We start from the raw sequence: 24246 nt of genomic DNA, 5'->3' as shown, positions 1-24246 counted from the left end.
TTTATTGAAAGAAGTAGAAATCAAAAGTGCAGTTATAATTAAATTGTCCCAGAGTCTTCAGAAGGCAGATGCGAGCAAAGGGAAATGTCTGGAAACCAATTGCAGTGATCTCATAGACTAGTACAATTTGTGCCAACACTTAGCTTTCAGGTGCAATAATGAACTGACCTTTGGATATGACATTACCCACCCGCAGTCAAAAAAGAGGTGTCTTTTGATTGGTTTTTCCAAAATGTAAACCTACAGTAAGAAAGCAATACTGGTAGCTTTTCAATTTGTCTAATTATACTTCTGGAAAGCTGATTCTGAAAGGTAACTGCAAATATATAATGTAATGTCACAGTATTTTGGCAGACAATGTATCATTTATCATTTCAATTCCTATTCTAACTAATGAAAATCTCTGCATTATTCAGAATGCAAAGTTAAACCTTGTTCTTGGACTGAAAGTTGTCTGCCTGCCTTAAAAAATTAATAACAGCTACCGGCTGTCTCCTCTGCACTGCCTAAGTGGTTCTATAGGACTAACATTTCAGCTGATGGACATCTCTGAAGGGTAAAAAATGCTTGAGGAAACATTTATTTCCAGCCACCCATCTTCTTAGTTAGCTTTTGGCCTCTTCTGCTAACTATATTTCTTATAAAGCCTCTGATTGCAGGTCAAAACAATGAAATAAAAAGCTCAAACAGGGAAGAATGCTGTTTGATGGGGTCAGACCTTCCCATCACTCATTCCAATGAAGAAGCTTATTTATATCTCTCGTTTCATTTTTATTTCTTTTTTTAATATCTATCAATCTCTATGAACACTTTTGTGAGACCAGGATATTTGGAATCTGTAATCGTAAAAACCTGTCGACATCTTGTTTGTGAATTATCTGCTGCTGAAAATGAACTTGTAGGCTTGTTACTATCTTGTCACACTTACAAAAAAGAATGTTTTTAATTCAGGGAACTATGTAGGCAAGGCAAAAGATGCTGAAAAATAATATTAACTTATATAAATATTACCAGGCTTCTTGCGAGGATCTGTTGCTAGCATGACTGCTTCTGATATTAGTTTGCAAATTACACCTGGGACATCTGTTTGGTCTCACAAAGGCCAGTCTGGTTTGCACATGTTGAATAGTCAGAGAAAAATATATTGACAACTCTCAGAGTTAGTTTTTGAAAAAGAAATGAATCTCCCCCAGATGCAGTTTCAATAAATTACATTGAAAACTCGAAATGACTCTTTACGCCACCATTTGACCCTTGCTAGTATACTTTTGGGGAACTTCTCATTGGAAGGAAGCATGACTCTTGGAAAAACATTCCATACTCTACTGTTCTCGAGGCTTCCTGCAGGCTGGTGTGTATGTATTTGCCTGTCTGCCCATAAATTCCTTTTAATAGTATAAGGTGATATTACCATAGCAATGATGTGAATTGGAAATAAATAACCCTGTCAACCTTAAAAATAAAATAGTCAGTTATCAGCAAAATTCATTTCTTCGGGAATAGCAGAGGAATTGCAATTTGGGGCAAGCAAATGATGGGGAACCACAGGCAAGTCCAAAGAGACAAAGGGAAAGTCAGCTGGTAATAGGTTGTAGGAGGAAATTAGGGAGGGTTGTTTTAAACAAAAGTTCACTGGAGAACAAGAAAGCATACAAAGTTGCGGCATTTCTCATTAGCTGTTCAGTGTGGTTAGTGCATTGCTGGAGCAGGGAGGGATCTTCCTTCTTTTTCTTAAAAGTGGAAGATGGGGGGCGCCTGGGTGGCTCAGTTGGTTGGGCGACTGCCTTCGGCTCAGGTCATGATCCTGGAGTCCCTGGATCGAGTCCCACATCGGGCTCCCTGCTCGGCAGGGAGTCTGCTTCTCCCTCTGACCCTCCCCCCTCTCATGCTTTCTCTTTCTCATTCTCTCTCAAATAAATAAATAAAATCTTTAAAAAAAAAAGTGGAAGATGAAATTCCTATGTGAAAAATGTCTTTCCTTGTCAAGATAATTCTTACCTTCCTTCTTCCTGCCGATTACACAGCCTGGTACATGCATGAGAGCTCCCCCTATCAGTGCTTTCCTGTTCCATTTTAAAGATTTATTGATTTATTGATTTTGAGAGAGGGGTGGGTGGGGTGGTGTCAGAGGGAGAGAGAGTCTCAAGGAGAGTCCCCGCTGAGCACAGAGCCCTCGGGCTTCATCTCACGACCCTGAGATCAGGACCTGAGCCAAAACCAAGAGTCAGAGGCTTAACCAGCTGTACCACCCAGACACCCCTCTTTTTTTTTTTTAAAGATTTATTTATTTGTTTAGTTTAGAAAGTGGGGGAGGGGCAGAGGGAGAGAGTGAGAGTCTCAAGCAGACTGCCTGCTCAGCACGGAGCTCAGTTCCATTTTAAGTGAGGTTTCCTTTATTTATTTTCACAACCCCTATCTCCTCCTAAGAATTTTTCTAAAGAAGCTAATGGGAGGGCAATTGGGTAGTTTGGATGTTAACTTCCCAGCATCCCTTCCTGGCTCTGTAATGTGTTCAGAAACCTAGAGGAGAGTGACCCAAAGGTCGGGCACCAGGGGAAGGAGAGGAAGCAGGAGAGGATGGATGATCCTCAGAATAGAAAACTGTCCATTGTCTTGTGAGCCTTGCAACACATAGACATTTGAAGTAGAGGGACAGGAGAATTTGCTGAGTCAGAAACAGAAATGCAGGTATGATGCTTTAGTCATAGCTAACATTTCAGAGGAGTCAGAGCATCTGTCCAATAAGCCATTAAGAATCTACTGATTCTCAAGATAAATTTCTTTGGGTCACTATACGGTGGGTTGCATCTAACTAACCTCACCACAGTGTAGATTTAGAGCCTGAAGCATCTCCCCTAACTTGATGGGGAGACTTTATCAAATAGCTACAGAATTACTAGCTAATCTTCCTATTAGAATAGATGATCTGTGAGGTCAGGATCTTTATTTTGTTCCCTGATTTAATCCTAGAGCCTAGAAAATGCTTTGCACAAGCATCCCATAAAGAAATGATTGCTGAATTTATATTGCTAAATTCTCTTGGCCTAGCAACTCATTTTTAAAAATGGATTTCAAAACACCAAGATTCTCAAATTTGATGAAATGATACTGCCTTACATTTAGAATTGAGTGAGATACCTGATGCATTTACAAATATTTATGTTTGGCAAATGGCGATCCTGCATCTCTTTAACAAAATTGGATGATTTTTAGTAATTTTGAAGGTCAAGATACAGGGAAATGGATTAAGCCTCCACTAAACCACATCAGAGCAAGAGCTTGAGTTTGTCAATTCCTGGACAAGATATCACAGAGGGAACAGGGATGTTCCTTGGAACGTAGATGCACTCACAGAATGAATTCAACTACAAAATCTGGCCAAGGGAACAGACTCACTCTCAAAAAGTTAGAACCAACAGGGTGGTGAGCTCAGGCAGCACCGCACATGGGAAGGTCAGGCCGCACAGAATAGGATCCTAGCCACAGTGCTGTGGGTCGGAGACAGAATTCCAGTCCTGGGGTGGGTTATTAAGACAGTCTCCTTAATGGATTCATTAATTAACTCAACAGTGAGAATCCTTTCCCAATGTATGTATATATCAAATCACCATGTATTAAACTTTAAATATATCACAGTTTTATTAATCAATTATACCTCAATAAAGCTAAAAAAAAGAAAGACAGTATCCTCTCAAGAAGAATATCATAAACGCCCAAATACCCACACCAGTAAATCAAGTAGGAACTCTCCACAGGGAGAAGATAGAGAAGCCCTTTTACTAGAACCAGCTCCAAAGTCAGTACTAAACTCACCATGAAGTAGAGCCTAGACTGTTGCCTATTTCACTAAATCAGGACTTTTATAATTCAGCCTAACTGGGTACCATCCACAGCCGTCTTTTCTAATCTCCTCATCTCCAGCCGCATCTGTTTTCCTAAACCCACCAAACTCTCAGAGAGGTCTCCTCCCTCTGTTGACTCACTAACCTACATACATCCTGCAGATCTTAGCTTAACTATCTCTTCCAAAATTTGGCCATTTTTCTCTCACTCTCTCCAGGCTAGATGAGGGCACCTGTGATACATTGTTAGATGTTTGCATTGCACACTGTACCTCTTCCTTGGAAACATTTAACATAACTGGAATTCTTTGATCATGATATCCCCAGGACCTAGCCCATTTCCTGACATAATGGGCACTTTATACATTAGATAACGAGTGAGGGTTGAATGAGTAAGTATGAATAAATGGACTCAGAGAATGCTCGGGATTTCCATCGGCAGAGATGAGGGAGAAAGTGTTTCTTTCTTTAATCTCTGTCTCCATGTATATGAATGACCACTCCTGACACAAGCTAGAAACTTGGGCCAACTCCTTCATGCTTCCCTCACTTCCCACATGCAATCAGTCACCAAATGAGACATTGTCACCTCCCTTCAAGTAACCAACAGCCCCCACATGTTTGTTTGTTTGTTTGTTTGTTTTTAAAGATTTATTTGAGAGAGAGAGAAGGGGGGAGGGGCAGAGGGAGAAAGAAACTCAAGCAGACTGCGCCCTCAGCTCGGAGCCCAACGTGGGGCTCAATCTCACAACCTGAGCAGAGATCACGACCTGAGCCGAAACCAAGAGTCAGATGCTCAACTGACTGCACCACCCAGGTGCCGCCCCCAACATACACACACATGTTTTTTAACATTCTTCCCAGGGACACCTTCTTCCCCATACCTCAGTGGACCCTAAGCACATCTCTGAATCTGTGCTCAAGTTATGGTTTCATTAACCGCATTCCCCACTTAGACTGGGGATTATGGCTTACTTACCCTAGGATCCCAAGACCTGGTTCAATATCTGGAACATCATAGGAAACCAATGTGTATTTGTCATGCATACATTTGTTATACACACCCCGACATCTTTATGTTATCTTTCATATCTCTTTCCTCAGACCTTACAAGAATTTAAATTACCCATTCCCCGCACGAGAGAAAAAAATCTCATTAATTCACAATAAAGTATAAATGGTTTGTGCACTTATATTCCCTAGAAATTTTCACTGGCTACTTGTCAGGAAGTTGATACCAGCAAGCAAAGAACACCTACTACCCCAGAGCAGGTTTTAATGTGCCATGTTTCCACTTGAAACGGGATGTTAGAAATTAAATGAAGGCGGTCCTAACTCTGCCAATATCTAGCTCTGTTCACATCAACAACTCGAATCACCTCTGAGGGGATCCCAAAGGCACTCTGGGCTCTAGCATTGCAGCTCTATGGAAGATGTCCGTGCTGGGTGATTATCTCAAGGTGCAATCAAATGCATCACATTTTTTACATTCATTTACAAATGGTAAATACCAGCAGCTGTTGAAACCATCCTGATCTCTCTGCATCAGATTAATAGTCGATGGAGTGTGAAGCATAAGCCTCACTCCTTAAAGCAAGCCTTCTACACAAATGCCGGTTGAGCTCTGGAAGGCACAATCACATCTCTTTACAGGCCTGTTTCAGGCTGGAGCTGAGGTTGGAGCTTCCAGGTTCTCACTGTTACCCAGCAGCCTACTGTGCGTGGCATGCCCTTAAGTTGAGAAGGAAGAATGTGGGATCTGCCATCCAGATGATAGAAAATGGAAGATGAGGGATTTGGGAGCCAGATGTGATTATGGAGGAGCAGAGTCAGAAGTAAAAAAAAATCCACACCCTCCTGGAACCCTAAGTGCACAGTGAGAGAAAAAAAAATGGGCTGTAAGAATTGTATGTGGATCCTGTGCAATGGTTTTGTTCTGGATTATTAGTTGGAAAACTTAGGAGCCCAGGGAAAAGAGCAACTGACAGCATTCTGATGGGGCTTCCTGTCTCCATTTTAATTCTAAATTCAGTATCCTTACCCCAATGCTTCTCAGTGAGTACCTTGATCCCTCCTTTCTCTCCATCTGTTCCTAAGCTGTCCTGATGCTATAGAGAACTACATGGCTGCATCCACTGGCCCCGATGCATCTTCACAATGTCACCTGTGAGCACGCTTCTCGCTCATTCCGAGTCAGCACCTTCTCCAGGTCCCTTAAAAATGCAGTCTTCGAGCTCCCTACCCTCACTTCAGGGATGAGGAAATGAAGTCCAGAGAGGTGATGTGATTCCCAGCACCCTTGTCCTCCTCTGCCCAACACTCTCAGCACGAAGACTCTACCACTAAGACTGTCACAAAGAAAATGAAAGCCAAATAGGCAGGAGTCCCTAGAAATTCCTGGAGTCTCTCTCCCATCAGGACTGTCTATATTTACCCATGATTATTTTCTTCCTGACAGAAAAAGAGGGCTTCGTTCCCTCCCACATAGTCAGGCACTCTTTCCTTAATTATTCCTTCTCACTCTCTCTCTTACTCTCTCATTCTCCCCAGCCCCCTCATCTATAACTCTCTCTTTTTCTCCCCTCTTCCTGCCCAGTTTCTTCCTCTTGCTGGATCTTTTTCCTTAGCTTATGAATAAAGTCACAAAATTAAAAAAAAAAAAACAAACAGAAATTACCCGGACCTTACCCCACACCTGGACCTCTAGCTTTCCCATCTCTCGTGCTTCTTTCCTCCATGTTCAGACTTTTCTACAAAGTAGTCCAGACTTACAGTGCTCACTTTCTCACCTCCTATTCACTGTCAGGCCTTCTGTCCTACATTATTACTGAAAACACTCACTCAGAGGCTGGCAATGACCTCTTAATTGTCAAATTCACTTAGATCTCATCAAGCTTCATTATAATTGATGGCTTTGGTTACTGTTGACTCCTCCCTCCTTGAAAATTTTCTCTTCTGGCTCTCCCATCTCTTGAGTTTTGCCACACAATTCCATCTCTTGAACAGCACTTATTTTACCAATTAAAAGTTACTTCTAATGTCCTTATGCAAATTAAGCAGATTTCTGATGGAGACACAGGTAACAAATTTTGAGTTAGTACTTACCCTGGCTGGTTTTGGAGAGATGACTTATCATTTAGTCCTTAAAATGTTAACTTGCCATCCCTAGTAAATAGCTTATACTCCCACTGTTACACTGAAGCATTTTAAGTAAGATCAGGCAATAAAACAGAAACATTTTAAAGGCCAACCAATAAAACAGATGTTTATCGCTTTTAGGTAACAAAATGGCACATAATATTCTCAAGAGCTACATTCTTGGACCAAATATTTAAAGGAAACCTGAGTTTATAATTCCTTTAAAGAAATGTCATAAAAGTAACCAACAATAAAGGGTGCATAAGGAATACTCATCTTCATGTGCTTTTACTAAGTACTTTAGTGAGTAAGAAAAAAGTAATTTAGTGTTCCTTCTGGGAGCAATATTTGGGACTGGAAACTAAGTGAGGTATTTGGGAGTACTCCTATAACTTGGATGCCAGCATGAAAATAAAGTAGGAGAGCAGTAAGAGAATGTATTTCTTCTTCTGAGTTGTATGAGGTGCAAAGTAAATTAATTCTAAATTATACCTAACCAGCCTTTTAATTTTGTCCTCATTTTTTTCTCATAGAAGGAAACAGCATGTTCTCTCTCTCTCTCTCTTTCTCAATCTCTCTCTCTCCCTCTGTTTCTCTCTCATTTGCTCTTGCTCTTGCTCTCTCTCTCTCTAATTTTAAGAAGAGTTAAAAGTGTATCCAGAGAACCGCTTTCTTTGCCACATATAGTTCAATCAACTGCAAAGCTTGTTAACATTTCCCAGCCCTTATTCGTGGAAGACCACCTTCACAAATTTTGTTATAGCTATGTACAAGCTTGTGCCAGAGACTAGCCAGCTACTCACTAGACCCATTTGTTTGTTCTTCTCTTGGCACATAACTGGACTGCATTCTCCACCTTCCTGCAATCGGGTGTCCTTGACATTGAATTCGAGATCGTGGAAGGTGAGCAAAAGGGATATGCCCACTTCTAGACCTGGCCCCTAAACAACTTCTATATGTGGTTCTTCATGCTCTTCCCCTTTCTACCTGTAAGATACAGACAAACATAGACGCTTTGGAAGCCATGTGCTTAAAATGGTGCAGCTACATTGTTGAAGGGACTAGGGTCACCGAGTCATTTCTTGGAGGAGGAGTTGACCATGCAAATTGAGAAGAGGGTGATGAGTGCCTTTGAGGCACGAGGCGCTGAGAAGCAGCCCAGAGGGTATGGTCGGGGAAGGGGTTCCCAGGCGTGGAGACCCTGAAGTAGAAATGGGCAGGAGTTCCACCACCAAAGAGGGAGTGGAACGTTGCAGGTATTCCACAAAATGCCAGTGCCTCCATTGTGCCCACAAAGGTCTCGTGGAGGAGACAGCCCCGAAGCTGAGACCTAAGGGATAAAAAGGAAGCTGTACATTCCTGGCAGAAGGAGGAGCAAGTGCAGAGGGAGTCACTTCCGGGAAGAGGCTTCCAACCAAAGCAAAGGCTTTGACTTCAGCACTGGTTTCATACTGGATGCTCTCAAAGGTCAAAAGGCAATCTGGACTCCCCTGGCCTGCTGACTCTGAAAAGACTAGTGAATTAAAAGGTAGATTGTATCAGGGACTTAGTTTTAAACCCTGTGTTGAGCAGGAAGGCTATGGGGAAAATGATGAAGAGCACACCATTTTTTTACAGTGGGAGAAAAAACAACACACAGCTTGGACTTCAGTTTTGTTTTCTTTTCCTTTGTTCTATATTTGCCCCATTTTCTATTTATTCACCTACATGTTTATTTGGAAAAATAAGTTAAATCTGTTTTTTTTTCTTACTTAAGGAAAACAAAGACTTTTAGTTACTAGTCCTAAAGTTAAAGCCAACATGTCATACTGACTGTACTTTCCTTCTGAGACAACAAAGATGCAAGGAAACAGGTGAAGGCCAACGTTTCTTTAGGACTTCGTCATTGTGCATTTTCTGATGTCTATGAGGGAAGTTTTCTGTACAGGAGATTCTCTCTATATCGATTCAGGGGTTAAAATCACTGTGCAATTTATTAAAGTGACAACACTTTGGGGACGCCTGGGTGGCTCAGTCAGTTAAGCGTCTGCCTTTGGCTCAGGTCATGATCCCAAGGTCCTGGGACCGAGTCCCACATCGGGATCCTTGCTCAGCAGGGGGCCTGCTTCTCCCTCTACCTGCCGCTCCCCCTGCTTGTTCTCTCTCTCTCTCTCTGACAAATAAATAAATAAAATATTTAAAGTGACATTTTAAAACCTGGTTTTTCCTAACCTCTAAATGCTACATAGAACTTTCACTATTCCATTTATAAATCTAGCACATTTAATAATGACTTTTTGGGGAATTATTTTTATTTCTTTCTATAGTGGTAGAATATACATAATATAAAATTAACCATTTGAACGTATTTACGTGTACAATTAAGTGGCAATAAATACATTCACAATGTTGTGTAACCATCCCCAATATCCATTTCCAGAACTTTTTCATCATATCAAGAGGAGCTCTGTCCCCATAATGACTCCTCATCTCCCTCTCCCCGCAGCCTCTGGTAACCGCTATTCTGTCTCTCTGTGTTTACCTATTTACTTTCTGTCTCTGTGTATTTACCTATTCTAGGTACCTCATATAGATGGAATCTTACAGTATTTGTCTTTTTGTGTCTGACTTATTTCATTTACCATAATGTTTTCAAGGTTTATCCATATTGTAGCATGTATCAGAATTTCATTCGTGTGTAAGGTTAAATAATCTTCCATTGGACTTTCAGTTACTATTTGATCTACTTAAATTCAGTAGTCTAAATTCCTTTAAATAATCTGCTCCATTTACAGTTTAAACTAAAGCCCTTTAAACATTTAACCTACATTCGTGAATTCATTATAATTACCATTCCTTTGAAGCCCTTCAAATATTCACCCTGATAAACAAAACACTAACTAGTTTTTAAACTATTCCAACAAATCTAATACATCTAATAAAATAAGCCTATATATCTATTGAATCTCAAATTTTCTTAACTGTTACACAAATATAATAAAGTCTCCCCATGTCTTTCAACCTAAAATCACAAGTGTAAAATTAATTATCCAATTCAAAATTTGAACTGGTTTTACAGGGTGAATCTGCCAGACCTAATAGAATCTGTCTGATTATATTAAGAATCACAAAGATTGTACATACCAAGTAAACACAGATTATCCAATGATTACAAAATCCTAATTGTACTTCATAAAAGAGTTTTAAAACTGTGGAATTGACTTCCTTTGCTCTCTCTATAGTCAATTCCTAGTGTTAGCAATGCATTTCTCCAATAAATAAGCATCTCAAACAATTTGAGTTTGCTAACTGCTGAGGGATTTTCAGCTGGCAAGCAGGACCTAAATTCCACTAATGGATTTATGGGGCTTTTTTCTAATAGTTGGTAGAACAAGAAGAGATCTCATTCCATATCTTTCAAATGTGACTAGTTTAGCACCCCCAACACCAGGACTCAGATGACATTGGATTTCGGTATACAGAAGACTTTGTTCCTATTAAGAGTCTTTTTGGTTGGTTTTATATACGCTAATTCTTTAAAACATTTTAATGTCTTTCCATGTGACTCAACAGACATCCACGTACTTCTTCCAACCATATCACCTGATAGAATTCTGTGTTCATTCTATATTCTAGGTAGGTTACCAATTCTTGTAGACATTTAAATAACTTTAATTGGATTCTTCAATTCTCTCATATCTCCTCTTGTTCCAAGGTCACTGACCTGTCAAGATCCAAAAGTATTTATAGTCCAGACTCAGCACATTATTGTTTAATTTTAAAGCTTAATGAAGGTTAAATAGCTAATTCTTTATTGATTCATCCATTCAAGAAACAGTTATTGAAAGAATACAGTGTGTTAGGCCACAGGGATACATAGATGAATAAGACCTGGTCCCTTTCCTAAGAGATTTTATGTTCTAATAAGTGAGCCAAACATGTAAATAATTACAGAACAGTCAAGTGCAGATAATGATCTCTTTAAAGTAAATCACATGCACAGAAAAAATAAGCAGAGCTAATTGTCTCTCAGAACACCAAGCATGGCTACTCAGAGCATGTGAACATGGTCTTAAATGAAGAATATTACATCACCAGGAAGGAAACAAAGAAAATACATCTTAAATATTGGGGGAAATATGTCAAAAAAGCTTGGGAAAACCAAAGAATATTCAAGAAGGCCTAAGGAAAAACTGAATTACACAAGAAGTGGTGAGTAATTGGGTATGTTCAGTTCACCAAGTGAATGGTCGGGTCAGCTTTGAGGGACCTTGAATTCTGTCTTACACCAGTGATTCAGAACCTATTTCATATTTTAGCACTCATAGAGAAAGCTAACATTTATAGGGCACTCTGGGGTAAATAAATCACTTTTCTCCCAGCAAGAAATGACTGGCCCAGAGGGCTAGCTACCCCAGGCTATATACATACACACACACACACACACACACACACACACACACACACGCATGCATGCACACCAGGAAATGAAGGAATCGATATCTTGTCACATCTGTACCTACTCAGGTCACACCAGTTGGGATGCTCTGCTAGATGATGTGGAGTCAATAAATGGGTTTAATCTTGGGAAGAATATGATCAGATTCAATTTTCTTTGAACAGTAATTCAAAGAAAGAGGAAAGGATTTATAAAAAAGATCTCAAAAGAAATGGCATTTTTTTGGATAGAGATTGTCCTAGGACAAGGAGAACCAAAAGTAATAATAGAAGCCATTAAAAATAATAATATTCAAGTGGAAATGTCCAGAATTGTAGGAACATACAATAAAAAGGAATTACAGAGAGTCTTCAAAGTCAACAGGTATTTGTGACTTGACTGGCTAGATTTAAATGAAAATGATAAAAATTTATTGGGTAAAAAACTGGATAACTAAGAAAAAATTAATTAGGTAGGGAAAAAATGATAACTGTTTAGACAAATTCTTAGAACTGTTTTCAGTCCTTACCTTTTTGAGCATTACTTTTCCTCTCAGCCATTCCAGGCTACTTTATTGACCCCAGAGAGATTTTAGAAATGCATTATTCCATTATTTAAAAATTATCTTAAAGTGGGAAGCAACTGTCAGCACTGATTATGGGAACATCTGATTCCTGAGATCTAGACCCAGGAGACCAACAGAAGCTAGAAAGGCAGCCAAATACAAATGAAAAAGGAGATGTTTTCAGGATTTTCTTTTTTATCTTGCTTTCTCTAGAGTAAAACGGTCCTCCAGATGAGCCCAGCAGTAATGACATGGAGGCCTTCAGCCATCTGAAGTCAGTGAAGTTCAGTGATTCTGAACAGACAGTGATTGAAAAATCACAAAACTTTGAAAAGGCCTTCAGTAAAGCCAAACAGTAGTTAAGAACAGTGAGCAGTCATTCCATCCGACTAAGATTAACTGAAGGGCTAGGAGTGGATCTACTCAGGACGCCTGGGTGGCTGAGTCGGTTAGGCGTCTGCCTTCGGCTCAGGTCATGATTCCAGGGTCCTGGGATGGAGCCCCACATCAGGCTCCCTGCTCTGCGGAAAGCCTGCTTCTCCCTCTCCCACTCCCCTACTTGTGTTCCCTCTCTCTGTCAAATAAATAAATCAAATCTTTAAAGAAAAAAAAAAAAGAATAGATCTACTCTAGCAAAACAGAGCGCAAAGGAAGAAAGGGAAAAAAATTATCTACTGTCTTTCAAAATAGGAGAAAAACAAAACTAAAACGTGTGTGCGTGTGTTGAGGGGCTAGGCTAGCGGAAGCAGATGCGTCACAGGCATCTTTATAAAGATGGCACAACTCTTGCAGCTAAGAGCCAGGCGAGAAACCGCAGTAATAGATGATTATTATCAGAGCACCTTGAAGGGACACTGCAGCTAAGTTCCCCTGCAGAAGAATCAAAAACAAAATACTAAAGACGGGCCATGGGATCCTCACATAATGACTAGAATAAGCATATCACTGCATCCAAAGGAGTAACGCCGAACACGTTACGAAGAAGTCGCTTTTAGCACTTTGCACCAAGGGGATATATTATCTACAAAGAATCCCACAGAGTGACATGAAATACCGAGAAAAGAGAGATCTCCCCTCAGGGTTTGTGCTACTGCAGGGAAGTGGCGGGGTGGGGTAGAGAGTAGGGAATAAAAGCAATGCCAGTCAAAGCTAAACAAATGGTGATGGAGATGGTCACGTGTGCACTGGGCGGGGCCTGTGCCCTGGATCCACACTCCGGGACTACTTAGCACCAGCCTTGGCGAGCGGGAGCGCGATGCTCCCAAATGACGCTCAACTCCACAAATTCTACTTCCACTGAGCCTTATTTCCTTCCTTGCACCAGGTTTTTATACAGGGAAGCGTACCTTTCCAGAATTAAAAAAAAAAAAAAAATGTTCAGAGAAGATGAAACCTCAGGCTACAAAGTGTGGCAGGCTAACCGCGTTGCCCTCCTCCAAACTAGCCGCTCTTTCCAAATAGGAGAAAATCAAACTAGACACAAATTCAATGTTAAGTTCCTCAAGGACAGACACTCTTCAGGAGAACAGGGGGAAGAGAATGTTGGAATTCTCACGAATCATGCTTATCCTAAGCTAACCGAAACTTCTGGAATTTCAGAAATCAATACTTGATGGGAATGTGTCATCAGAATAAGATAAATGTGCAAATAAGATCAGTAACAGCCTGTCATTTGCTGTATGCTTTCTGAGTGCAGCCCTCCATGGCCACGGTCTCATCTAGGACAACCACACCGTGAGGCAGTCACTGTTCTTATTTTATAGATGAGTACACTGAGGTTTTCCCCAACTCACATAACCTGTAAGATGTGGAACTAATACCTGACCTAGATATTTCAAGTACCAAAGTCCATATGCTTTCCAACACACAATTATGCTTTTCTTTCCAACAAGGATAACAACCAAATTCTTCATAAATAGGTAAAGAAAGAGATATTGGTCATTCACTAGATTAAAACCAGAGCATTCATGCTTAAATATTGAGTGAGAATATAAATTTCTTGCACACTGTGGAGAAAAATAATGGGCTAGCCTATTAAAATTTAAGTGGAGACAGGGAGTCATATATAATGTAATACATCCAATGATCTCGCTCCAAATCAATTGTCTTGTTTTATTTAGCACAGAACACTAAATATGCAAAACTTATCATCAGCATAACAATCTGAAGATCCAATTCAAATACTACAAAACTGTGAAAACAAACTTCTTTCCTATGCTCTCCCCCCCAAACGATGTGCCAAAAATGTGACTTTCCTTATTTTCACAAAACCAGACTTCGCATTCTTCCCCATGGTAGTCACATCCAAGAAGACTCAGCCATTTCAGTAACTTCTCAGCCACCTCAGAGAGGAGCTCAGGGAGAGCTGTCCTCCCAGCCCTGATTCTGAGGTGAAGGTTGATGTGGTGGCATCAGCTGTGAGGGGCAGGGCTGAGCATCCACTGAACTGAGCAGTGATCCCACTGTGGCCTCAACTGTCAACCAGGTCTCACTCTTGGCTGTCAGCACTTTGTGTATAACCCATAGTCAGCCTGGGACCCTAGATCAACTTCCTGAGCACAACTGCTCTTTCCCTTATGTCTTCCATATCTCATACAAAGGTCTCTTGTAGCCAACCCTAACTCAGAAACAGAGAGAGAGGGGAATTCAGGAAATTCCATCTTAGATAAATTGACACGTTACAAATCACAATATTTAATGATAAAACTGAGGTATTACTCTTTTGAGTGTATCCTATGGAATCTAAATGACATAGCAATTTAATATCATAATCATCCATTTAAAAAGAACCTGGGGCGCCTGGGTGGCACAGTCAGTTAAGCATCTGACTCTGAATTTTTGCCCAGGTCATGATCTCAGGGTGGTGAGATCGAGCCCCACATTGGGCTCCACACTGGGCGTGGAGCCTACTGAAGATTCTCTCTCTCCCTCTCCCCTCCCTCTCTAAAAACAATTTTAAAAATTAAAAAAATTAAATTAAATTAAAAGTACCTCAATAAGCTTTAATTAAGTTCAAATTTTAAATTGTTCCAGTTCCTTTTGGAACTTGTACCTCCATTCCACTGGACCCATAGAACTTTGTCCTAATGTAATATGTTTATCCTTAAAATTTTTTCTTATCCTATCATACATATGAAAAATTGTTTATAGATTGAAATTTTATTTTCAATAAATGTTATTTTTTGATGAATAAAAGTTCTTAATTTGTATAGCCCCGTTATCAGTCTTAAGTCTTAAATTAGGAAATTTCATGGTTTATTCTTATTTCAGATTGTCTTAACTAATCTTGAGTTGAGTCTTTGCTTTTTCATATACATTTTAGGATCAGCATTTTGGTTAAACTGCTGAAAGTTTTACTGGGATTGCTTTGAATCCATCGATTAACTGAGCCACAGATCAAATTATATCTTTATAGCATTGAGTTTCACAATCCATGAATGTTTTCTATTCTTCTATTTGTTTAAGACACCTTTCATTTCTTTCAATATGTTTTGTTGTATTCAGTGTAGAGGAATTTTTGCAGATTTTTTAGATTTATTCCTATAAATAAAAATTTAATTTTTTTCCTGTGACCAGATTTTAAGTGTTAAAGTTTGTTTTTGGATGGGGTCATACTTACGGTTATTGCCTACCAACATGATTGAGCAAACATAAAAGTATTCATCAATATGTGTAATACGTTTCCATTTGCTCAGTCATGTTGATAGCCAATAATTGCAATTATAACCCATCCAAAGAAAAACTTAAATGAAAAATGTAACATTTAGTGGAAGATACCTCTTAATGAAATGGAGTGGTTTTTTTTTTTCAACTGGTCCATGTATTCATGGATGAGTATTAGTTATTGCTAGGATGACATAGTGTACCTCACATACTTTCAATATGTGGTGCTAGTGTTGGTTGTATTTATAGAAACCTTGTACACAGAAAAAATATGAGAATGGAAGGACTTTGGCTACAGCAAAGTCATTCAATTATTTTAATTCCTTGCTTCCGCAGATAGTTTTGAGGGCCTACCTTGTACCAGGCACTGTTTTAGGTACTGAGGATATAGTGGTGAACAAAATCAGACAAGATCAGACAAAAATTCTTATCTCATAAAGCTTAAATTGTGGTAAGGGAGTCAGACAACAAACAAGATTTTTTTAAGTAAAATATATGATATAGCATGACAAATAGTGATAAGCACAAAAGAGAAAATAAACCAGGGGAGAAGGAAAGACAAGTGGGGAGGAGTGAAATTATAAGTAGAATGGCTGAAGATATATGTGAAAAAGTACACAGTGATCTAGTATCAAAACATATTTTTAAAGTACTAAAATGTATTACAAATTTTTTTTTGAAAGCAAAAAAATGGAGCCATCTACCTTGTCATTTGTAGCTATTATTTTATCATCACGTGATTATAAAACAGCTATTTTGTTTAGTGCCCTGGAGGATGATACATACCCTCCAGATAAGATTCCGGATGGCTGAGATAAATACCTTTCATTGTAAAGTGGAAAGAAGACAATTGTGGAGGAGGATGAGGGAACCAAGAACCAGAACAGCGTCGGGTACTTTCTCAGGACACACAACATTTTGGAATTAAGGCTCTTAGAATGAGCACCTGAAACTGCACACCGTTTGCAAAGTCTGTACATCTGGGCTTGCATTTCCCAGCCGAAGACTCCTGGTCTTTTAATGCTTCCCCTCCCCCTCCCGAGGACAAGGAGAGGCTGGATGTCCTGGACAGACCTGGGGTTGCTTCCAGACTTTCCAGAATCTCCCGGTGACAGCTCCCAGTGTTTTCCAGACCAAACTGCCAACAGTGACAATGACAGTGATACCGGTTCTCCGTGTCAGTACCTGAGACTGAAGGCGACAAGACAGAAATGAGAAGAGCCCATTTCGCATGGCTGTCACCAGGCAGAAAGAGATAAAAATGTTGAAACACTCAGCCCAACCTCTAGGACTGAGGACTCTGCTCTCCCGGCCCGGAGCTGACTTATCCTTGAGCATCTCAATGGGCCCAGGTGCTTCCCTTTTTGAGTTACATGTGCTTTCTGAAAGGTGGGTGACACTTTAAACTTCCTGCACCATGAAGAGAACAAGGAATAGCCATCAAGCTCACATTTGGGTGTCATGTGTCTGCTTGAAGGGCTATTCAGGTCATAAAGCCATTTGGGGCAAGCAGCAGCAGAGCCCCGGCCACCCCTCTAGACATCCACAATGTTTCAGGGCAGTGTCCACTCACTGTGCCCAGCACACACCCATCACGACGCGGTGTGCAGTCTGACTGTGAGCTGCAATTTGGCACAGCACAGCATGCCCTCTGAAAGCTCAGGTTCTGCAGACAGGAAATGACAGCAGATCAGTGATGCTGCAAAGTAGCTCATTCCCTAGCAGCATAGGCAGAGTTTAGTTGCCAGCTACCTCTGAAATCACTGTTCTTTCCTAAAAGCCCTCATTATCTGCGGGGTGCTGCAAAATCCTATCTGCGTGAACTCCGTTGGTGTCAAGCCTCTACCCTGGCTTTTCTCTTATGAATTCATATCACAGAACAAGTAAACCACAACGCAACAGTCCCAATATTTGAGTTCTTGAAGGCCTGAGCAATGCTTCCTTAAGACATTATTCCCGGCAACTTGTGCAATCAATGTTTATTAGAACAGTCTCCTACCTAAATAGCAGGAACAATGGTAGACCGGGAAGCAAGTTCAGAATACATTAATTGGTTCTCATCTTCCTGAGTCTTTTCATTGCTCTGCAGCTAAAGGCACTCTTCCAGGGCCTCGGTGTTTCTTAATTCAGTGACAAGGTAGCAAGCAGCTTAACTGGATCAGAAACAAAACACCTATATTCAGGTAATTATTTGGTGAATATAGTTAAACCTGGGGCAAAGATGATAGCTTGCACTCTCACTGGAAATGGCATTGCTTTAGGTCTGTATTTATACAAATGTGCTTGCTGCTTTAGGTGTATAAAGTCAATCGGGTTTGCAATGTCTGAGTGAGGAACCAAGTCAGTAGCACTGAGTTACCAATTGGAAACTTCATTTATGACAAAAAGTTTCCTGTAGTCAAATCGAAAAGTTGCAATTGGTTGTGTATCTTTTACAAATGGAAAAAAACTCCAGATCTGTACAGTGAGATGTTGCTTTAAATCTAGAGTAGATTTGTAATTCCTTCAGGTCAGGGAAAATCCCCATCAGGCATATGGAATGGCTAAAGTAACCGCAAAGATATTTGGTTACAAGTAACATGATTTCTTCCAAGAAGTCGCTTGGTTGTGCTGTGAAAATGAAACTGTTTGGGGCACCTGGGTGGCTCAGTCGTTAGGCATCTGCCTTCGGCTCAGGTCATGATCCCAGGGTCCTGGGATAGAGCCCCGCATCAGGCTCCCTGCTCAGCAGGAAGCCTGCTTCTCTCTTTCCCACTCCCCCTGCTTGTGTTCCCTCTCTCACTGTGTCTCTCTCTGTCAAATAAAATCTAAAAAAAAAAAAAAAAAAAAAAGACAATACAGAATATATGGAGTATACAGAATTCAACTTCATTGTCCTTCAGGTCACCCAGCAAACTGTTTCCCCCACACCCACCCCCTTGCCTCCCCACGCTTCCTTCTGTCTTTCCCACGTCTTCCATGGCCCGTCACCCTTCTGCCAAAGATCCCCGGTTGGCGTGCTAGCTGTAACAACTACAATTACAGATTTCGTGGAAGTTTCCTTTCTAATCTTCTTGTTCCAATACCTCTGAAAACCTGTCTACGCCTTTATTGTTCCTTCTCATGTTTTGTTGAAATTCAGTTTTTTTCTACTGGAAAAATTCCTTAATTCAGCATCTTCTTACATCTTTCTCATGAAAATGAATTTTAGAATGCATAGTTGCTTTACTTTTTAATCATATAATATGACTCCCTTATGGAAAACTTAAAAACTGAAGGTCTTTCCTACTGAGTTGTTTTCAAGTTTTTTATTAAGTCATCTTTAAAAAAAAATTCTTCGTGTTTTAAAAGCACTTGACATCATTAGAAAAAAAAGAGAGCTTTCAGAATCTGTACACGCACCCTCCATTTATGCTCCAATTTACTCCTTTACTTGAACTATTTTTCCACTCTGGCAAATGGCAAGTATTTGCATATATATAAAAAACTAATTTTTATATAGGAACATCATTATCTCATGGACTTGTAGGCTTCTGTTGTCAGAAAGCCACATTGCATTCCATCCATAAAGGATTCTTGATGTTTTCAGTTTCTTAAGTACATACCTTTTTTTTTTAATTACCTACTTTTCAATGATTCCTCCTTAATAGTTATATTTTTTGGAGGTCTTGTCTAGTTCCGGAAGCTTGATAATTTAAGTTTTAAAAATATGTAATATTAATACTAGAGATTTGAAAATTTTACCTCACACTAGAATTCTGATATGCAGAGAAAGTGTAGCTCATTTATTGTGCCATCCACTGGGATGACCATGTGTCTTCGTTGGGTTGAAACAGTCTCTGTTTACACAGGTTGTCCTGGCATCCTGTCTAGTTTAGGCTTTGTCCTAGATTTTTTGGTTTTCAAATGAAATATTATCATTAATAATTGTTCTAGTTTGGGTAAACAGATAGTTCACCAAGCTTCTGCCATAGTCTCCTCAAGATGTGTGAGAAACAAGCGCAATGAGTACAAGTCTCCTTTTAACACATGGTTAAATGTGTAAGAAAACCACCCCCCCCCGCCGTCTTCTCCCCACATCTTTAAGGATATAGTGCAACTAGGACCTTTCTTTCAAGGACAGTGTGTAGATCAATCAATGATTAAAAAGGTAGGTGCTTGGACAGGAGTAGCAGAGATAGCTAGCTCCTTTCAGTGCCAAGTGGAGGTGCACCAGCCCACAGGAGCTAGTGGGGTTAGTAGGGGGCACGCAGAAGTGTAATGACTTCCCAACGAAGCTGCAGTGTTTTACCAACAAAAATAGAAACTCTAGTTTTCAAAATGTATATGTATATATAAATGTATATATAATACATAATACATATAACATATATAGTATATATTTAATATGATAACATATATTACATATATTATAAATATTTACATACACAGAGTAGGGTAAATAAACTAGAATATTTTTTTCACCATTCGGATTTTATGAATAATGCTGTTATAAACATCTATGTACAAATTTTGTGAGGACATATGTCTCCATTTCTCTTGGATCTGTTCCTAGGAGTGGAACTACTGGGTCATATGGTAACTCTTTTGAACCATTTTAGGAACTGACTAACTGTTTTCCAAAGTGGCTGCACCATTTTACATTCCCTCCAGTCATGTATGAGGGTGCTAATCTCTCTACATCCTCACCAACATTTGTTATTATCTGATATGTTTATTCTAGCTATCTTAGTGGGTATAACGTAGTATCTCATTGTGGTTTTGATTTGCTTTTACCTGAAAACATTTTGGTAATGAGCTTGATGTTGAAAACAAAAAGAACTTCAGGATGGCAGATACATTTTCTGTCTTTGCTTCTCTTCATCCATCACAGTTAAGAACATTTCAGCCTTTAAAGAAATACTAATCAATCAATCTAATTTTCCTACAATAGTTGTGAGCATTTTTATAAATGAGTCTTCTACATTTTAGTTGCATTGTATTCAACTCAATTTTAAATCGAATCATTCAACAAATGAAGCAGCCCCAAAATCATCCTTTGAAGCTTTTAGTAAATGGCAGTAATTGAGAGCTTATGAAAAGGAGAACACCGAAATTTATGCTCACCAAAGGAAGAGAACCAGGCAAATTAAATAATGAGAACTCAAATGTTATGCAAGATTTAATTTTTCAATTTTATAATTTCCTCTTGAAGTATCTCGACTTGAGAAAAGACTCTTTAGACAGAGCTCCTGTTTTTAATTGGATGAATTTATATTCTGCACCAAAATGAAAAGAAGCTGATTTGTGAGAAGGCCTAAAAATGTTACAGCATTTATATTTGATTTTAAAAAATCATAAATAGATACAATGTATATTTTGTTGTCTTATAAAAATTTTGGCAAAGATACACTAAATGAAGGTAAAATAACAGTAACTGGGAAAGTATTTGGGCTAAATACTATTACCCATATCCACTCTTTAGCAAACTTGCTCAGAGATTACGAGTGCCTTATACAGAGTATATTTCCTTAGTTAAAAATATTATGATTTACAGAATTGATTAGATATCAACAATTTCAATTTTACTAACCATAAAAAATTTTTTGAATAAGATTATAAATAAATCTATGAAAATAATAAAACCATGTTAAATATATATATATATATATTCTGGTGATAGAGACAGACATGGCTCAGGAGCAGATTCACAGTAGTCCATGAATTTATACCAAAAATAATGATTCTGTTAATGTTACATTTTAATGTTCAAATGATCACTATAAAAAAGTTTTCTTTTTGTTTTGATTTAAAGCATACAGGTATCAGGGGTGCCTGGGTAGCTCAGTCAGTTAAGCATCCGACTCTTGGTTTCTACTCAGGTCATGATCTCAGGGTCCTGGGATCAAGCCCTGCATTGGGCTCTGTGCTCAGCAAGGAGTCTGCTTGAGATTCTCTCCTTCTTCTTCTGCCCCTCTCCCCCCATCCCACTCACTCTCTCTCTCAAAAATAAATAAATAAATCTTTGAAAAAACTATAAAGCATACAGATACATGCTATCTTTATTTTTATAAAAAATTTTATTTTTAATATGATTTTTCAGTTGAATTATTTTATTCACAAATGTGTATATTTATAATTTTGCTTATTTTTAACACCCACTTTAACTTTGAAAAGTGCCTTGTAATCACATACTCATTCAACTTTTAATCAGTGTGATTTTCCTTCTAATTTCCCACCCATTGGTCAGCAAGATGAAGGAGTAGATGTTTGATTAGGTATCTAATCTGATAAAAATTTTGTCCAATCCGACCATTTAAATGGTCCCTAGGCACTGCTTATTCTCTCTGGGAAAATCTTTTCAGTGTCTCAGATTGACTCCTCTTTCACTGTTTCTCTCCCTAACATAGTGTCCGGGTAACTTATGTGACCTGGTAGGAAAAAGATGGGCTTCAGGTTCCTCTAATCTCCAAGGGGATTGCCTGGAAATGGTCCCTGCCACTTGGTTGTTGTGTACCCCACGGGACTCCAAAGCTCATGTCTACACAGTGATCTGGTGAAGCTTTGATTGACCCAGCCTTACCTCAGCTTCTTCAACCGAGGTAAAAGGATACAGCAGGTCAGGGATTGGCAGAGTGGCTAGACCTAGAGTAGGTCAAGTCTTCAATAGAACTTATATGCTAAGTCAGCCCTCTCTAAACCACAGGTCACTGACATGCCTGTCTTGAGCTGAGGATATGATATGATATTCGAGTATTACGTACCTAAACATATACTCCCTCACCGAGAGTTCAGTGTCCCTCTATGCCTATGTACCTGTTAATGTTATAGTGCTATAATATAACCAAAGTTTGATGTAAAGTAATTAATACTTTTAATGGATTACGAAAAAAAAGAACAAGAGATGTGAACTAAGATTAGCCTTGGACATTATGATTGGAAAAGAAAGACGGAAGCTGTGATCGAAACAGAAAGAAATTAGAATGAATGTCACCAGCATAGTGATTCTATACAGATTGTGAGACCAGTACCATGCGACCAGAGAAGAGATGAAACCTTCTTTGCAAAAAAACAGATGCCTATTTATCAAGGATGGCTTGAAGACAAAAAGCATGGACATAGATTATGCGACTTCTCAAAGGTCTTTCTAACGATGCAATAAATATTCTTCAGGAAAAAATTGGATTCTGGCAACAAGACGAGAGGGTACACTTTCTGATATATAGGGGGAAAGGGCATATCCGTATGCCTAAGGACAAACACATTGTTTAAAATCTAATGTTACTTAATGTTACTTCATTTTTCACTAAAGTCAATAACAGCTTTGATTTTGTAGTCCATAAGATCCCAAGTTCTTTATGTGTTTCTTAAAAGCTCCCTGTTTTTTGACCATTGATATTTTTAGCAGCCTTTTATATAAGTACACATTTTTCCATTTGTGGTAGACAGATTTTTTTTTGTTGATATTCTTTTTATGTGTTCTATTTTAAACACCTAGTATTATGTGTGTTTTTATTTACACATTTATTCACATCGGGCTATGTTATATTTTCAGTTGATTTCATAGGCGGACTTGATGCACACTCCTACTACCAGGATCATGTTGAGTTAAAGCCTGTTAACCTGTAAGTAAAGGTGTGATGAGATGGAAAATATTAATCCTTCTAACTTGGTCAAAACTAACCAAACCTGAGATAATTTGGACCTGCTACTACTAATCATTGGTTTAATTTTCCACTCATATTTAAACCACACCTTTTACATGTAACCCAACATCATCATTATTATTCATTCCAAAAATAATTTGAAATAGGTAACATGGTTTATGTTTCTAAAATGGAATTTTTATTGTATTTTTCTTATCAGAAGTTGATTGCCAAATTGGAAAAAAAAAAAAAGGATAATGTAGTCTGTAGAAGAGAAACTAGATATGTGACTTGGGGCTATATTACAGAGGGAAAAGGGGAGAAAGAATAGGTTAGAACCCAGGCTTTATGTGTGTGGTCTCAGGGCCCTTCCTTAATGCCCCTGAGACTTGGTTCTCCCACCTGTAATATGGTTTCACAGGCAGAGGAGGGAGGATGGATTCAATGGGATAACCTTTGACTGTGCCTAGCTCTCAAATATTTGATTAACTGTTCCTAGAGGACATGCAAGCAAGTCAACAACTACAACACAAAAACACCTTAACCTGAACAGATTTCAGTTGAGTATAAGGAAGGAATCGGGGTCACCTGATTGATAAAATACTAGAAAGCAAGAAAATAGATACAGTGACTCCATTCCTAGAAAACTCTAAGTAACAAATAAACAACTGTAGAAAATGATAGCTATCATGTGCTATGCACTTGGCATGGATTGTCTCTCTTAACCCTCATGGAAATACCGTAATGTACTAATTAATAGTCCCACTTCATAAAAAAGGAAACAGAGGTACATAGAGATTAGACAAATTTCCCAAAGTCCCATTAGTAGTAAGGGGTGGAGCTGGGATCTATTCTGATTGATAAGCTATCACCATGCCTGATGCTGTGGACGTGTTCAGATGACCTTCCTATTCTTTCAGCCCAATGTTCTACAATTCCTTGGTGATAAAGGAAATTATGTAGAACAGCCACTGGTGTAAGAAACACACATGAAAGCCTTCATCTGCTGCCTCTTCG

At 39.1% G+C, this 24246-nt stretch overlaps 1 protein-coding gene across 2 annotated transcripts in view; it reads left to right on the top strand.

Annotated features, from left to right (window-relative positions):
- LOC118533583 (sodium/potassium-transporting ATPase subunit beta-1-interacting protein 3) overlaps positions 1 to 24246 on the top strand; it is a 617142-nt gene that overhangs the window by 579582 nt on the left and 13314 nt on the right. Inside the window, exon 6 of one of the 2 annotated variants that reach the window (XM_078072340.1) lies at positions 23139 to 23208. The exons of the other annotated variant lie outside the window; for it this stretch is intronic. Within the exon in view, the coding sequence (XP_077928466.1) occupies positions 23139 to 23208 (70 nt within the window). The remainder of the gene's footprint in view (positions 1 to 23138; positions 23209 to 24246) is intronic. 2 annotated transcript variants of the gene reach the window in all.

This window comes from Halichoerus grypus, chromosome 5 (genome assembly GCF_964656455.1).
Source record: "Halichoerus grypus chromosome 5, mHalGry1.hap1.1, whole genome shotgun sequence".
In the NCBI taxonomy this organism is placed as follows: Eukaryota; Metazoa; Chordata; class Mammalia; order Carnivora; family Phocidae; genus Halichoerus; species Halichoerus grypus.
The sequence above is the reverse complement of the archived record's forward strand: the minus strand, read 5'-3'. Positions and strand labels throughout refer to the sequence as shown.